A 17,868-nucleotide genomic window follows, 5' to 3' on the forward strand; every position below is an offset into this window, starting at 1 on the left:
GAGCGGGTGAAGGTGTGTGTGTGAGAGAGAGAGAGAGAGAGAGGGAGAGCGGGTGAAGGTGTGTGTGTGTGAGTGAGAGAGAGGGAGAGCGGGTGAAGGTGTGTGTGTGAGTGAGAGAGAGAGAGGGAGAGCGGGTGAAGGTGTGTGTGTGAGAGAGAGAGAGAGGGAGAGCGGGTGAAGGTGTGTGTGTGAGTGAGTGAGAGGGAGAGCGGGTGAAGGTTTGTGTGTGAGTGAGTGAGAGAGAGGGAGAGCGGGTGAAGGTGTGTGTGTGAGAGAGAGAGAGAGAGGGAGAGCGGGTGAAGGTGTGTGTGTGAGAGAGAGAGAGAGAGGGAGAGCGGGTGAAGGTGTGTGTGTGTGAGTGAGAGAGAGGGAGAGCGGGTGAAGGTGTGTGTGTGAGTGAGAGAGAGAGAGGGAGAGCGGGTGAAGGTGTGTGTGTGAGAGAGAGAGAGAGAGGGAGAGCGGGTGAAGGTGTGTGTGTGAGTGAGTGAGAGAGAGGGAGAGCGGGTGAAGGTTTGTGTGTGAGTGAGTGAGAGAGAGGGAGAGCGGGTGAAGGTGTGTGTGTGAGTGAGAGAGAGGGAGAGCGGGTGAAGGTGTGTGTGTGAGTGAGAGAGAGAGAGGGAGAGCGGGTGAAGGTGTGTGTGTGAGAGAGAGAGAGAGAGGGAGAGCGGGTGAAGGTGTCTGTGTGAGTGAGTGAGAGAGAGGGAGAGCGGGTGAAGGTTTGTGTGTGAGTGAGTGAGAGAGAGGGAGAGCGGGTGAAGGTGTGTGTGTGAGAGAGAGAGAGAGAGGGAGAGCGGGTGAAGGTGTGTGTGTGAGAGAGAGAGAGAGAGGGAGAGCGGGTGAAGGTGTGTGTGTGAGTGAGTGAGAGAGAGGGAGAGCGGGTGAAGGTTTGTGTGTGAGTAAGTGAGAGAGAGGGAGAGCGGGTGAAGGTGTGTGTGTGAGTGAGAGAGAGGGAGAGCGGGTGAAGGTGTGTGTGTGAGTGAGAGAGAGAGAGGGAGAGCGGGTGAAGGTGTGTGTGTGAGAGAGAGAGAGAGAGGGAGAGCGGGTGAAGGTGTGTGTGTGAGTGAGTGAGAGAGAGGGAGAGCGGGTGAAGGTTTGTGTGTGAGTGAGTGAGAGAGAGGGAGAGCGGGTGAAGGTGTGTGTGTGAGTGAGAGAGAGGGAGAGCGGGTGAAGGTTTGTGTGTGAGTGAGTGAGAGAGAGGGAGAGCGGGTGAAGGTGTGTGTGTGAGTGAGAGAGAGGGAGAGCGGGTGAAGGTGTGTGTGTGAGTGAGAGAGAGGGAGAGCGGGTGAAGGTGTGTGTGTGCGTGAGAGAGAGGGAGAGCGGGTGAAGGTGTGTGTGTGAGTGAGAGAGAGGGAGAGCGGGTGAAGGTGTGTGTGTGAGTGAGAGAGAGGGAGAGCGGGTGAAGGTGTGTGTGTGAGAGAGAGAGAGGGAGAGCGGGTGAAGGTGTGTGTGTGTGTGAGAGAGAGAGAGGGAGAGCGGGTGAAGGTGTGTGTGTGAGAGAGAGAGAGGGAGAGCGGGTGAAGGTGTGTGTGTGAGAGAGAGAGAGGGAGAGCGGGTGAAGGTGTGTGTGTGAGAGAGAGTGAGAGCGGGTGAAGGTGTGTGTGTGAGAGAGTGAGAGAGAGGGAGAGCGGGTGAAGGTGTGTGTGTGAGTGAGAGGGAGAGCGGGTGAAGGTGTTTGTGTGAGAGAGAGAGAGAGAGGGAGAGCGGGTGAAGGTGTGTGTGTGAGTGAGTGAGAGAGAGGGAGAGAGGGTGAAGGTTTGTGTGTGAGTGAGTGAGAGAGACGGAGAGCGGGTGAAGGTGTGTGTGTGAGTGAGAGAGAGGGAGAGCGGGTGAAGGTGTGTGTGTGAGTGAGAGAGAGAGAGGGAGAGCGGGTGAAGGTGTGTGTGTGAGAGAGAGAGAGAGAGGGAGAGCGGGTGAAGGTGTGTGTGTGAGTGAGTGAGAGAGAGGGAGAGCGGGTGAAGGTTTGTGTGTGAGTGAGTGAGAGAGAGGGAGAGCGGGTGAAGGTGTGTGTGTGAGAGAGAGAGAGAGAGGGAGAGCGGGTGAAGGTGTGTGTGTGAGTGAGTGAGAGAGAGGGAGAGAGGGTGAAGGTTTGTGTGTGAGTGAGTGAGAGAGACGGAGAGCGGGTGAAGGTGTGTGTGTGAGTGAGAGAGAGGGAGAGCGGGTGAAGGTGTGTGTGTGAGTGAGAGAGAGAGAGGGAGAGCGGGTGAAGGTGTGTGTGTGAGAGAGAGAGAGAGAGGGAGAGCGGGTGAAGGTGTGTGTGTGAGAGAGAGAGAGAGAGGGAGAGCGGGTGAAGGTGTGTGTGTGAGTGAGTGAGAGAGAGGGAGAGAGGGTGAAGGTTTGTGTGTGAGTGAGTGAGAGAGACGGAGAGCGGGTGAAGGTGTGTGTGTGAGTGAGAGAGAGGGAGAGCGGGTGAAGGTGTGTGTGTGAGTGAGAGAGAGAGAGGGAGAGCGGGTGAAGGTGTGTGTGAGAGAGAGAGAGAGAGAGGGAGAGCGGGTGAAGGTGTGTGTGTGAGTGAGTGAGAGAGAGGGAGAGCGGGTGAAGGTTTGTGTGTGAGTGAGTGAGAGAGAGGGAGAGCGGGTGAAGGTGTGTGTGTGAGAGAGAGAGAGAGAGGGAGAGCGGGTGAAGGTGTGTGTGTGAGAGAGAGAGAGAGAGGGAGAGCGGGTGAAGGTGTGTGTGTGAGTGAGTGAGAGAGAGGGAGAGCGGGTGAAGGTTTGTGTGTGAGTGAGTGAGAGAGAGGGAGAGCGGGTGAAGGTGTGTGTGTGAGTGAGAGAGAGGGAGAGCGGGTGAAGGTGTGTGTGTGAGTGAGAGAGAGAGAGGGAGAGCGGGTGAAGGTGTGTGTGTGAGAGAGAGAGAGAGAGAGAGGGAGAGCGGGTGAAGGTGTGTGTGTGAGTGAGTGAGAGAGAGGGAGAGCGGGTGAAGGTTTGTGTGTGAGTGAGTGAGAGAGAGGGAGAGCGGGTGAAGGTGTGTGTGTGAGTGAGAGAGAGGGAGAGCGGGTGAAGGTTTGTGTGTGAGTGAGTGAGGGAGAGCGGGTGAAGGTGTGTGTGTGAGTGAGAGAGAGGGAGAGCGGGTGAAGGTGTGTGTGTGAGTGAGAGAGAGGGAGAGCGGGTGAAGGTGTGTGTGTGAGTGAGAGAGAGGGAGAGCGGGTGAAGGTGTGTGTGTGAGTGAGAGAGAGGGAGAGCGGGTGAAGGTGTGTGTGTGAGTGAGAGAGAGGGAGAGCGGGTGAAGGTGTGTGTGTGAGTGAGAGAGAGGGAGAGCGGGTGAAGGTGTGTGTGTGAGAGAGAGAGAGGGAGAGCGGGTGAAGGTGTGTGTGTGAGAGAGAGAGAGGGAGAGCGGGTGAAGGTGTGTGTGTGAGAGAGAGAGAGGGAGAGCGGGTGAAGGTGTGTGTGTGAGAGAGAGTGAGCGGGTGAAGGTGTGTGTGTGAGAGAGAGTGAGCGGGTGAAGGTGTGTGTGAAAGAGAGAGAGCGGGTGAAGGTGTGTGTGAGAGAGGGAGCGGGTGAGGTGTGTGTGAGAGAGGGAGAGCGGGTGTAGGTGTGTGTGAGAGAGAGGGAGAGCGGGTGAAGGTGTGTGTGAGAGAGAGGGAGAGCGGGTGAAGGTGTGTGTGATAGAGAGAGAGCGGGTGAAGGTGTGTGTGAGAGAGAGAGCGGGTGTAGGTGTGTGTGAGAGAGAGAGAGCGGGTGAAGGTGTGTGTGAGAGAGAGGGAGAGCGGGTGAAGGTGTGTGTGAGAGAGAGGGAGAGCGGGTGAAGGTGTGTGTGATAGAGAGAGAGCGGGTGAAGGTGTGTGTGAGAGAGAGAGCGGGTGTAGGTGTGTGTGAGAGAGAGAGAGAGAGAGCGGGTGAAGGTGTGTGTGAGAGAGAGAGAGCGGGTGAAGGTGTGTGTGATAGAGAGAAAGCGAGAGAGAAAGTAGAGTGCAGTTCATTTCACCACCCTTTTCCATGGCAGTGACGAATGATCTAGATAGAGTAGTAGCAGCTATTGGAGGCACACAGCACAGAGGCTGACTGCACACATGGACACAGGGCAGCAACCTCTGACCTGCTGCCACTACGTTTATCAACCTCCCCCTCTCAGTCTGCTATCAGGCCAATTGGTGAAGGCGAGTCAGAGATATGAGAGAGTGTGATCTCAGAAGCAGATCAGAGGAGAGAATCCTTCAGTCACGTTCCAATGTTTGAGTGTGTCATGTCTGGACTCTAGAGTGTGTGTGTGTGTGTGTGTGTGTGTGTGTGTGTGTGTGTGTGTGTGTGTGTGTGTGTGTGTGTGTGTGTGTGTGTGTGTGTGCGTGCGTGCGTGCGTAAGAACGGCTTTTCCACCAGGGAGATATGTGGGTCATGGTAGAGCTGTAGTCATCCACAGGGTAAGCCATAATAGCCCTATTCCACAAGGCTTGGTCTGAATGACAACGTGCGAGGAGACAAAGAGAAGAGGACACTCTAGAGCATGTAGGAGTTTGTGGACCCAATGGGAAACACAGAGAGGAGCTAGGGGTTTGGAAATGGAGGTGTGTGTGGAGCCAGTCGGCCTGCAGTCCAACTAAGGTCACACCCTAGCATCAGCTGTCCTGTGCTTATCTCTTCTCTTTCAAGACCACTGAACTGTAATCAATAGATGAGGCTGTGATAGGGGAGGCCATCGTGGTGGAAAACCTATCCAGTGCGTGCACCTAACCATGGTCATCAGGTAGAGAGACTGAGGAAAGGAAGACATTAGTGGCAGTAGCCTAGAGGTTAGAGAGGACCAGCAGCCGCAAGGTTGCTGGTTCAAGCCCCAGGCTGGGCAACAGAAAAATGGAACTGAACTGGCAGCCTGCTGGTCTCTGATCCCATGTATCATCTCCTGCCGTTGTTCCCTTGATCAAGACACTTAGCCCCCCACAACTGCTCTCCATCCAGGGACGCTGCACTGCTGCTGACCCTGTGCTTCTCAACATGTGTGTGTGTGTGTGTGTGTGTGTGTGTGTGTGTGTGTGTGTGTGTGTGTGTGTACCTCGGGTTGTTGGGAAAGGCAGAAGACAAATTTCTGTTGTAACCGATGGACACAAAGTTGTATTCTATTCTAATAAAGTCGTATTCTAGTCTATTGGATGTTTTTAGGACACGATCAGCACTCCCCTGTTTTCCTACAGACTGCAGCTTATTGCACTAATATCATCACATTGGATCCTGCAGGTCACACAAACAATTAGGGACAAACAAAGTGCAGAACGTCTCACTCTACTAACATTAGCAAATATTTCCATTCATTTTCAAAGACAAGTGATATTTCACTTCATCTGTTCAGGTCATTTCTAACAGTTCCGGAAACCTCAGCTTCAGTCTGGCCACTGTTCGTCAGGCATTCAGGCATGTAGACGGTGCCGTGTCACCGTAGCAACACCTTACAGCGAGACATCACTGCCACATTTCACCTCTGCACAATCAGCGGGAGGAACCATACATTCTCAGTCCCCATCGGGTGTGTAAATATATGGTTTGACAAAACTATCAAAACAATACCAATTTCATTTGCATTCTCACTCAAATGGAATGGTCTTCGAAATGTTGGAGCGAACATAATCCTTATTTCAATTCCACATTTTACACAAACCGCGCTCTGGTCCATACTCGTCTTAGTGATTCAACAAGCACTAAATGACACAACGAAAACGTTTCCTGAATCACCGAAATAGTCGGCTACTGTAGCTAGACTAATGCAGTTGCACAACAGCGACTTTCCTGATCACATTCTGTCAACATGCTTCTTGGTCTTCCTGAGATAAAGTGAAGATGTAAATTAAGGTCATGTCAAAATTGGCTGGATCCAGGTGCTTTGCTGAACAGTTTTGTCTCCTTTTACGCCAGGAAATAAGTGTGTAAATCAGACAAGTCTAGTTTTCTGTTGTGGCTTCTGTGAGACCTGTAGGAAACAAGTGATTTGTTCTTAATTGTGCAATGTCACTGCGGTGTGCACACTGGCCCCATTGTTTGCCAATGCAAATGCACCGTTAGCTAAGTGCCCTGACAAGTAGGCTACAGTGTGTAAGCCCTTCCTTTTCATCAGGAAACAATGCTTTTTGGAAAAGTCTGAAATGAGTTGCCTACGTATTGCTGACATCACAAGTGTAGGCCTATGACACATAAAAGCTACAGAGGACTTCAGAGGTGAGTGTCGCCTCGATCACACGTCATCTGGATACATGTGCAACAAAAGTTCAACATTCACCTTCTGCTACCATTTCTGTCAAGCCGTCTATGCATACAGTTTGATGCATATGTTCTATAAATCCAACACATGCAACACACAGAACGCACTGCCTCTGCAACGCAATGCTGAAAGGCAAACACAGTGTTCCATTGGAAATTAATGTACTTCTGGAGTATCAAAATGCAACGACGCTGCCGGTGTGATCGAGGAGTTTTCCCTGCTCTCTTGACTATAAGTGGGGTACCTTATCACCTTATAGATATGTAATGAATATAACAAACTATTTCCTCATCTCCGTTCTTACTTCCCAAACAGTGAGTAAAGACTGTAGACTGACTATGTGCAGTACATGATGTACTTACATGTATAGTGCTTATTTTTACAAGCTGCTTTTTGGGAATCAAGTTGTAGCGTGACTTTACCCTGAGGATAGTGTATCTTGTTACCATACTAAAGGTTAGGATTGGGCAGGCTGATCCTAGATTTGTGCTTACGGCAACTTCAACGTAGAGTGACTATTTACAGCACAGTTTCAAGTCACCATTACTAAAAAACATAATATTCTTCAGATTTGTTTTGTGCAAAAAGGACAACTATGGCTCCTGATGGCTATGTGGGAAAATATCATTCAATGGGTTTTTACTACATTAGATTTTGTTTTTTACGTCAGTGTTGCACATACAGCCTTGTGCTTCTCATTTTATAGCATGGGAATGAACATTTCAAGGCAGTCTTGATCAGATCACTGACACCAACCCATGTAATAAATCTATTATAGATCATAGCTGCCAAAACAAAGAGTAAGGCCATCCTTTGTTGTTAATATTGTAAATATAGAGTACTTTATTGAGTGTGCTAATATAAATGTGCTGAACAAAGATGTGAATGTGTAGTAGTTAGTAGCACTATAAATATTCAACTGACATAGGAAAGCCATCTGAGGTTTTAGACAGTTTCCAACAAGAATAGCAGTTATTCTTTAAGTTGCACTATGCAGAAATCGCTCCGCAATTTCCTGGTTGCCAAAACTCTTAACAGTTAGCCTAATTTCAGTTTGTGAGACAAAATAAGCTAGTGTACAATAGAGAATAATTTTACCATCTAAAATGCTGTGAAATATATTTTCCATAATCATATTCCATAAAATATTGTTGTTTCAGCTGGTGTACAAATCGAAAGTAATAAAACGCAAAAACTGCAAATATACAGATAGAAATGTCTAAGAAGATTCTGTTCTATCTGAATTTGGACGGGTTGCCCCAAAAAATTACATGTTGGCACTTTAAAGCTAGAATCCTTAGTTGCTACATGAATTCACACACACACACACACACACACACACACACACACACACACACACACACACACACACACACACACACACACACACACACACACACACACACACACACACACACACACACACACACACACACACACACACACACACACAAAAGTTTGACAAACCTACTCATTCTAGGGTTTTTATTTTTTACTATTTTCTACATAGTAGAATAATATTGAAGATATCAAAACTATGAAATAACTCAATAAAAGTGTTAAACAATACTAAATATATTTTACTCTCCTTATTGGTCAAATAGCCCTTACACAGCCTTGAGGTGTGTTGGGTCATTGTCCTGTTGAAAAACAAATGATAGTCCCACTAAACGCAAACCAGAAGGGATGGCGTATCACTGCAGAATGCTGTGGTAGCCATGTTGGTTAAGTGTGCCTTGAATTCTAAATAAAGTCACTGACAGTGTCACCAGCAAAGCACCCCACACGATCACACCGCCTCCTCCATGCTTCACAGTGGGAACCAGACATGCGAAGATCATCCGTTCACCTACTCTGCGTCTCACAAAGACACGGTGGTTGGAACCAAAAATCTGAAATTTGGACTCATCAGACCAAAAGGACAGATTTCCACCTGTCTAATGTCCATTGCTCATGTTTCTTGGCCCAAGCAAGTCTCTTCTTCTTAGTGGTGTCCTTAAGTAGTGGTTTCATTGCAACAATTCGACCATGAAGGACTGACTCACGCAGTCTCCTCTGAACAGTTGATGTCTTCCTTTCCTGTGGCGTCCTCTTGAGAGCCAGTTTCATCATAGCGCTTGATGATTTTTGCGGCTGCACTTGAAGAAAAGCATGAATAATTCTTGAAATGTTCTGGATTGACTGACCTTCATGTCTTAAAGTAGTGATGGCCTGTCGTTTCTCTTTGCTTATTTGAGCTGTTCATGCCATAATATGGACTTGGTCTTTTACCAAATAGGGCTATCTTCTGTATACCCCCCCTACCTTGACACAACACTGATCGGCTCAAACGCATTAAGGAATTCCACTATTTAACTTTTAACAAGGCACACCTGTTAATTGAAATACATTCCAGGAGACTACCTCATGAAGCTGATTGAGAGAATGCCAATAGTGTGCAAAGCTGACATCAAGGCAAAGGGTGGCTACTTTGAAGAACCTCAAAAATAAAATAAATTATGATTTGTGTAACACTTTTTTGGTTACTACATGATTCCATATGTGTTATTTCATAGTTTTGATGTCTTCACTATTATTCTACAATGTAGAAAATAGCACAAATAAAGAAAAACAGGGCTCCGGGCAGCCGAGCGGAAATGGAGGAAAACTCGCCTCCCTGCGGACCTGGCATCCTTTCACTCCCTCCTCTCTACATTTTCCTCTTCTGTCTCTGCTGCTAAAGCCACTTTCTACCACTCTAAATTCCAAGCATCTGCCTCTAACCCTAGGAAGCTCTTTGCCACCTTCTCCTCCCTCCTGAATCCTCCTCCCCCTCCCCCCCCCTCCTCCCTCTCTGCAGATGACTTCGTCAACCATTTTGAAAAGAAGGTCGACGACATCCGATCCTCGTTTGCTAAGTCAAACGACACCGCTGGTTCTGCTCACACTGCCCTACCCTGTGCTCTGACCTCTTTCTCCCCTCTCTCTCCAGATGAAATCTCGCGTCTTGGGACGGCCGGCCGCCCAACAACCTGCCCGCTTGACCCTATCCCCTCCTCTCTTCTCCAGACCATTTCCGGAGACCTTCTCCCTTACCTCACCTCGCTCATCAACTCATCCCTGACCGCTGGCTACGTCCCTTCCGTCTTCAAGAGAGCGAGAGTTGCACCCCTTCTGAAAAAACCTACACTCGATCCCTCCGATGTCAACAACTACAGACCAGTATCCCTTCTTTCTTTTCTCTCCAAAACTCTTGAACGTGCCGTCCTTGGCCAGCTCTCCCGCTATCTCTCTCAGAATGACCTTCTTGATCCAAATCAGTCAGGTTTCAAGACTAGTCATTCAACTGAGACTGCTCTTCTCTGTATCACGGAGGCGCTCCGCACTGCTAAAGCTAACTCTCTCTCCTCTGCTCTCATCCTTCTAGACCTATCGGCTGCCTTCGATACTGTGAACCATCAGATCCTCCTCTCCACCCTCTCCGAGTTGGGCATCTCCGGCGCGGCCCACGCTTGGATTGCGTCCTACCTGACAGGTCGCTCCTACCAGGTGGCGTGGCGAGAATCTGTCTCCTCACCACGTGCTCTCACCACTGGTGTCCCCCAGGGCTCTGTTCTAGGCCCTCTCCTATTCTCGCTATACACCAAGTCACTTGGCTCTGTCATAACCTCACATGGTCTCTCCTATCATTGCTATGCAGACGACACACAACTAATCTTCTCCTTTCCCCCTTCTGATGACCAGGTGGCGAATCGCATCTCTGCATGTCTGGCAGACATATCAGTGTGGATGACGGATCACCACCTCAAGCTGAACCTCGGCAAGACGGAGCTGCTCTTCCTCCCGGGGAAGGACTGCCCGTTCCATGATCTCGCCATCACGGTTGACAACTCCATTGTGTCCTCCTCCCAGAGCGCTAAGAACCTTGGCTTGATCCTGGACAACACCCTGTCGTTCTCAACTAACATCAAGGCGGTGGCCCGTTCCTGTAGGTTCATGCTCTACAACATCCGCAGAGTACGACCCTGCCTCACACAGGAAGCGGCGCAGGTCCTAATCCAGGCACTTGTCATCTCCCGTCTGGATTACTGCAACTCGCTGTTGGCTGGGCTCCCTGCCTGTGCCATTAAACCCCTACAACTCATCCAGAACGCCGCAGCCCGTCTGGTGTTCAACCTTCCCAAGTTCTCTCACGTCACCCCGCTCCTCCGCTCTCTCCACTGGCTTCCAGTTGAAGCTCGCATCCGCTACAAGACCATGGTGCTTGCCTACGGAGCTGTGAGGGGAACGGCACCTCAGTACCTCCAGGCTCTGATCAGGCCCTACACCCAAACAAGGGCACTGCGTTCATCCACCTCTGGCCTGCTCGCCTCCCTACCACTGAGGAAGTACAGTTCCCGCTCAGCCCAGTCAAAACTGTTCGCTGCTCTGGCCCCCCAATGGTGGAACAAACTCCCTCACGACGCCAGGACAGCGGAGTCAATCACCACCTTCCGGAGACACCTGAAACCCCACCTCTTTAAGGAATACCTAGGATAGGATAAAGTAATCCTTCTCACCCCCCCCCCCCCCTTAAAAGATTTAGATGCACTATTGTAAAGTGGCTGTTCCACTGGATGTCATAAGGTGAATGCACCAATTTGTAAGTCGCTCTGGATAAGAGCGTCTGCTAAATGACTTAAATGTAAATGTAAAAACCATGGAATGAGTAGTTGTGTTCAAACTTTTCACTGGTACTGTATATGCATTGATTCTTGAAGAATATAACTTACAAGCTTGTTTTATTCCAATGTTTGTAAACAATGTAAACAAACCCTGTATAGTCTCAAAACATGAATACGACTAATTGTCATGGATGGTTAGTCCTTGCATCTATGGCTTGCTCTATGAATTTGCGAACAGTTATTTCTCCAGGCCCTTCGCTCAGCTTTTTACCAAAACATAGGCGGGGGTCCGCTTTCTTATTGTTTCAATTAAGACTCTAGCTTCACTGACAACCTCGTTGCACCCATTTTAACTGTGAAAGTGCCATCACCACACTGACTGTGCCCATCCCCTAACTTCACACACACACACACACACACACACACACACACACACACACACACACACACACACACACACACACACACACACACACACACACACACACACACACACACACACACACACACACACACACTTTTTCAGGTGGGCACAATGATACTGAACAGTCAGACAGAAATGGTGTAAAACAGACAATAAATTCTCTGTTGTGTAAGATAAACATAAATTTCAGCTTTATCACATGACATGTATCTTTACCACTGAATAAGCGCTGGTTGTTACCTGCGGTGGTTACCTACTTAGGGTCAGAAGATAGGCGCCCCTCTTCAAGGTGTCAACTAGTGGCGATAGATTCCTGGGCTATATCACTGATTGATCAGACTTGTGTTGTCACCAGTCAGTGTGGTGGACTTGTTCAACAGAACAACCAGATTTCAGCCGGTGCAACCCAACAAAACCAAAACACACCTTGGCTTTGACAAAAGCGAGAACACTCACCATCTCTGCACAGTCGCATTGCTTCTCGATTTTTCCCGAACTCTTTCAAACTTTCCTCTGATTCAGCACCTAAAAGAGGCAATCGGATACACACGAAGATAAATAGTTGCACTTGCTTGCTTCTGCTGTTGTTAACAGTAGCGTTTCTTCGTATTCCAAAAACTGCACGCAATCAGCAAAAAAAGCTCACGATCATCGTTATGTCTCGATTCTACACACACATCCAGTACGCACGAGCACTCACCGTCGTTGCCGTGGAGTTTGGCAGCATCGACCCAGCTGCTCCAAGGCTGTCCCAACATTATTTCTGGACTAGGCATGGATCTGCGCTCCGCACCAGTCGCCATTGCTGTGGAGCCTTCTCCCCGCTGGATCTGCTGCTGTTGCTGCTTCAGCTGCCTGGCCACTCTGCGCTGCTCCCCCCTGACGTCATCATCGGCCCTTTCCGACATTCTTTCCGCTACAATGTAACAAAACAGCAGTCAGCGTTGTGATGTTCTCAGTGTTCTCAGGATTCCTTCATTGATTGACTCGGGCAAACGCATGTTTTGGTAACGCAAATCCCTTTGATTATGTGTTTAGAAGCTAGAGGGAGTGACACCACCGAAATCGCTCTTGTTTTGACGGATGCATGTGTGCGAGGCCGTAACCCGGCACATAGTCTGGGCAATCGCAGATATCACAGATAAAACTTTAAGGAGGAGCATCTAAATGCACCTCCCTGAGTGCATTAAACGTGATAAATCCAGGTCACTTACACGCGGCGTGACAACAATATGTTTTCAATTATCAAATAAATACTATATTCATCACCTTCGTATAGCCTATGCCTAATTGATACAGTTCACGTAGGAATTCGTTATTTTTCTTCGAAAAACGTATTTTATGAATGAAAACTAACCAAATGTTAGTAAAAAAATGTTTTTTTACAGTGCCCTAATATTGATCAAATTAACATGCTCCGAGGTATTATATCATGACAACCAGAATATCACTCTTGCTTCCAACTTCAAAAATGTTCAGATAGGATACACACTTTCGATAATGCACATCGATGACCGAACAGTACATTTATATAAAAAAGCTTATTAAAGTAAAATAATTAAGACAGGGACCTGTTTCTTGTCGCCAGATGGGGGAGTAGATATTCATTCACTTCCTTAAGGGCGACTGCCTTCCAGTTTACAGTAGTCAGATTCATATTTCTCACAACCTTTTGCGTCACATCAGTGCTATGTGGCGAATGGATGGAGTTCCTACTTCTATAATCTAGGAATTGGTAACACTATCCCGTTCACTGTTTCCTTTCTAAAACACTTCATTCAGGTTTACAGTTATATAAGAGTCTGTAGATTAGGTCTTACAAAAATATGAATGTCTGAGGTCTTTATAGAATTGAAATATTCCTAGGGAGTATACCTTCCACTTTCCAAATGGGATTCGGATTTAAATGGAGTGACCAGGATGTCTTCATATTATCTCATGTTTGTAACTCTCAGCACAGGCCTCAACTACTCCTGCTACTGATGGGCAGAATCAATCTGTAACAGACAATGTATGCCGTAACCTCACCTACCATACAGGATTCCAGTTTGAAGTGAAGATTCTAACATGTTAATAAGTGTTGAAATCCTACACAACCATCTTCAGTTTTCAACTTGCTTAAAGCAGAAATGACTGAATGCATTTTCATTGCATGCGCAAAAATTCAAACACCATACCTCTACTGCCAATACAAAAGGCTAAAAGGCCAAAACAACAATTGGCCAGAAAGTAGCCCTATAAATTACAACTAATTAGTGCAACAATTTATGACAGACAGCAAAATGTGTAGGCCTGATGCTGGAATGGAACTGGTTTTGGGGGATTGTATATGGTTCAACAGTGTCACGTATTACAAATACTAAATCATTGTTGTGATTTTTTTTTACATGATTGATTACAGGTCTGTATACTAATCAATAATAAAATATTAATTGGCAAATTGTCTGCATCTGACAGACTGACATACTAAGAATAAAGTTAGGCTATTTTTTTTTTTAAATATTATACTTCCATGTTGGTCTATGCAGTTGTTATACCATATGAATTTGGGCCTACAGCTTATGGGACCAACGGGTCTTCCATGCATCAGAAGGTATCAACGGGGGCCAATGCAGTTCTTCAGGTGTCATTGATAACTGTTACACTCCATCCCACTTTGATCTCCTGACAGAGACTCATCTGGTTCATGGAACCAACATGACCCACGGGGTTCGAACCCAGGTTTATGGTGCAGCAGAAGACCGCACCAGTCTAATAAGTTAAGGCATTGGCTCTTCAAGTCTCAGCCTAAGTTAATCATATCCAAGCTTGGTCGTCGTACCACTTGCTACATTTACTAGTTTAGTATCAATATCTTATTGAGATTTTGTAATGAAATGGCCGCTGAAAAACTGCAGACCTGAGAGTAGTCTGATTGTAGCTATGTTGCAGGACTGTGGAGTGAGTCTCAAGATTGATGTGTAGAATTTGAGTAGAAATACAGGGTATTGTGCTTACTGAACACTTACCTTGTCAAATGTGGAAAAGGGAACACAATCTTAACTGGATCAGTAAAACCTCATCGGTTTGGGTGATCTCTGGTCGCTCCACACAAGTTGTGGAAGGAATCTGGTTGAGATAGAGAAAGAGACGGGTGGGAAAAGTTAGTATTAAGTTCATTGTTTTCCTTGTCTTGATGCCGTGATCACTGTTTAGGGAATTACGGGGTTGTCTGTCTGGAAGATAACGCTGCCTCCAATGCTCCTGGTGGATCTGGCTGTGGCTCTGTGCTCGGCAGCTTTCAAGCTAGCACATGAGCTACTTATGGAGCTCCTTGCCGCAGCAGAGTAATCCAATCCAATAAGCACTATCCCTGGTTAACCACTCCAGAGCCCTGCAGTTTGCAGCGCAATAATCCCTTTCAAAGATTAGAAAAAAAAAAACACTAAAATCATTTTCCCATTAAAACATTTTTTTTGAGGGGGGTGGGAATTGGGGGGCTTGAGCCATCTAACTTAATTTAACTGGACACAGGAAACCAATTATTTCCACTAGAACAACTGTCACAAACTGTAGGCTATTAATGTACCACACATTAGCCTAATGAGACAGCAATAAAATTATTTGAAAAATTAAAAACAGAACAGTAATAACAATTAGGCCTACCATTTTAGTTTTGTACACAAAAGCATTGTAAACATCAGTATGCCCAGAACTAACTTTTTAAAAAATTACAAATTTTTCTTGACCATTGTAGTCTACTCATCAATTCAACACAATGTGAAAAATGAAAACAATATTACAAAGATAAGACATAAAATAGGTGTCAGTGGTGAATGTGAAACCCTTTAGGGCTGACCCCAATTAGTTGACTAGTCAATTGTTTGGTCGTTAGGCTGTTGGTCGCCGAGATTGTGTATATATTGCTACTGCTTGACTAAAACACACTACCGTTCACTTAGAAATGTCCTTGTTTTTTTAAAGAAAATACATTTTTTTGTGCATTAAAATAACATCAAATTGATCATAAATACAGTGTAGACATTGTTAATGTTCTAAATGACTATTGTAGCTGGAAACGGCAGATTTTTTAATGGAATATCTACATAGGCGTACAGAGGCCCATTATCAGCAACCATCACTCCTGTGTTCCGATGGCACGTTGTGTTAGCTAATCTAAGTTTATCATTTAGAAAGGCTAATTGATCATTACAAAACCCTTTTGCAATTATGTTAGCACAGCTGAAAACTGTTGTGCTGATTAAAGAAGCAATAAAACTGGCCTTCTTTAGAGAAGTTGAGGATCTGGAGCATCAGCATCTGTAGGTTCGATTACAGGCTCAAAATGGCCAGAAACAAAGACCTTTCTTCTGAAACTCGCCAGTCTATTCTTGTTCTGAGAAATGAAGGCTATTCCATGCGAGAAATTGCCAAGAAACTGAAGATCTTGTACAACGAAGTGTACTACTCCCTTCACAGAACAGCGCAAACTGTCTCTAACCAGAATAGAAAAAGGAGTGGGAGGCCCCGGTGCACAACTGAGCAAGAGGACAAGTACATTAGAGTGTCTAGTTTGAGAAACAGACGCCTCACAAGTCCTCAACTGGCAGCTTCATTAAATAGTACCCGCAAAACACCAGTCTCAATGTCAACAGTGAAGAGGCGACTCTGGGATGCTGGCCTTCTAGGCAGAGAACATTATTTTATATTTTTTTATCTTTATCTTTTCTTTTTATTGGCCATTCTGAGATATGGCTTTTTCTTTGCAACTCTGCCTAGAAGGCCAGCATCCCGGAGTCGCCTCTTCACTGTTGATGTTGAGACTGGTGTTTTGCGGGTACTAAGAAAGTTCTTTGTTTCTTGCCATTTTGAGCCTGTAATCGAACCAACAAATTCTGATGCTCCAGATACTCAACGAGTCTAAAGAAAGACAGTTTTATTGCTTCTTTAAATCAGAACAACAGTTTTCAGCTGTGCTAATGTAATTGCAAACAGGTTTTCTAATGATCAATTAGCCTTTCGAAATGATAAACTTAGATTAGCTAACACAACTTGCCATTGGAACACAGGAGTGATGGTTGCTGATAATGGGCCTCTGTACGCCTATATAGATATTCCTTCTTTTTTTTTATCTGCCGTTTCCAGCTACAATAGTTATTTACAACATTAACAATGTATACACTGTATTTAAGATCAATTTGATGTTATTTGAATGTGCTTTTCTTTCAAAAACAAGCACATTTCTAAGTGACCCCAAACTTTTGAACGGTAGTGTATATATACACTGCTCAAAAAAATAAAGGGAACACTTAAACAACACAATGTAACTCCAAGTCAATCACACTTCTGTTAAATCAAACTGTCCACTTAGGAAGCAACACTGATTGACAATACATTTCACATGCTGTTGTGCAAATGAAATAGACAACAGGTGGAAATTATAGGTTATTAGCAAGACACCCCCAATAAAGGAGTGGTTCTGCAGGTGGTGACCACAGACCACTTCTATGCTTCCTGGCTGATGTTTTGGTCACTTTTGAATGCTGGCGGTGCTTTCACAAGAAGGTTTGCTGTGTCTGTCAGCGTAGTGTCCAGAGCATGGAGGCGCTACCAGGAGACAGGCCAGTACATCAGGAGACATGGAGGAGGCCGTAGGAGGGCAACAACCCAGCAGCAGGACCGCTACCTCCGCCTTTGTGCAAGGAGGAGCAGGAGGAGCACTGCCAGAGCCCTGCAAAATGACCTTCAGCAGGCCACAAATGTGCATGTGTCTGCTCAAACAGTCAGAAACAGACTCCATGAGGGTGGTATGAGGGCCCGACGTCCACAGGTGGGGGTTGTGCTTACAGCCCAACACCGTGCAGGACGTTTGGCATTTGCCAGAGAACACCAAGAGTGGCAAATTCGCCACTGGCGCCCTGTGCTCTTCACAGATGAAAGCAGGGTCACACTGAGCACATGTGACAGACGTGACAGAGTCTGGAGACGCCGTGGAGAACGTTCTGCTGCCTGCAACATCCTCCAGCATGACCGGTTTGGCGGTGGGTCAGTCATGGTGTGGGGTGGCATTTCTTTGGGGGGCCTCACAGCCCTCCATGTGCTCGCCAGAGGTAGCCTGACTGCCATTAGGTACCGAGAAGAGATCCTCAGACCCCATGTGAGACCATATGCTGGTGCGGTTGGCCCTGGGTTCCTCCTAATGCAAGACAATGCTAGACCTCATGTGGCTGGAGTGTGTCAGCAGTTCCTGCAAGAGGAAGGCATTGATGCTATGGACTGGCCCGCCCGTTCCCCAGACCTGAATCCAATTGAGCACATCTGGGACATCATGTCTCGCTCCATCCACCAACGCCACGTTGCACCACAGACTGTCCAGGAGTTGGCGGATGCTTTAGTCCAGGTCTGGGAGGAGATCTCTCAGGAGACCATCCGCCACCTCATCAGGAGCATGCCCAGACGTTGTAGGGAGGTCATACAGGCATGTGGAGGCCAGACACACTACTGAGCCTCATTTTGACTTGTTTTAAAGGACATTACATCAAAGTTGGATCAGCCTGTAGTGTGGTTTTCCACTTTAATTTTGAGTGTGACTCCAAATCCAGACCTCCATGGGTTGATAAATTTGATTTCCATTGATAATTTTTG

At 46.8% G+C, this 17,868-nt stretch overlaps 1 protein-coding gene across 3 annotated transcripts in view; it reads right to left on the reverse strand.

Moving 5' to 3' along the window:
* Positions 1 to 17,868, reverse strand: part of LOC139535644 (ataxin-7-like) — a 59,581-nt gene that overhangs the window by 25,217 nt on the left and 16,496 nt on the right. For all 3 annotated transcript variants that reach the window (XM_071335260.1, XM_071335259.1, XM_071335261.1), the window contains exons 2-4: positions 14,253 to 14,352; positions 11,945 to 12,160; positions 11,701 to 11,769 (exon numbers count right to left, since the gene is read on the reverse strand). In XM_071335260.1, coding sequence (XP_071191361.1) covers positions 11,701 to 11,769; positions 11,945 to 12,152 — 277 coding nt within the window. In that variant the 5' untranslated portion in view covers positions 12,153 to 12,160; positions 14,253 to 14,352. The remainder of the gene's footprint in view (positions 1 to 11,700; positions 11,770 to 11,944; positions 12,161 to 14,252; positions 14,353 to 17,868) is intronic.

This window comes from Salvelinus alpinus, chromosome 12, assembly GCF_045679555.1.
Source record: "Salvelinus alpinus chromosome 12, SLU_Salpinus.1, whole genome shotgun sequence".
Classification (NCBI taxonomy): Eukaryota; Metazoa; Chordata; class Actinopteri; order Salmoniformes; family Salmonidae; genus Salvelinus; species Salvelinus alpinus.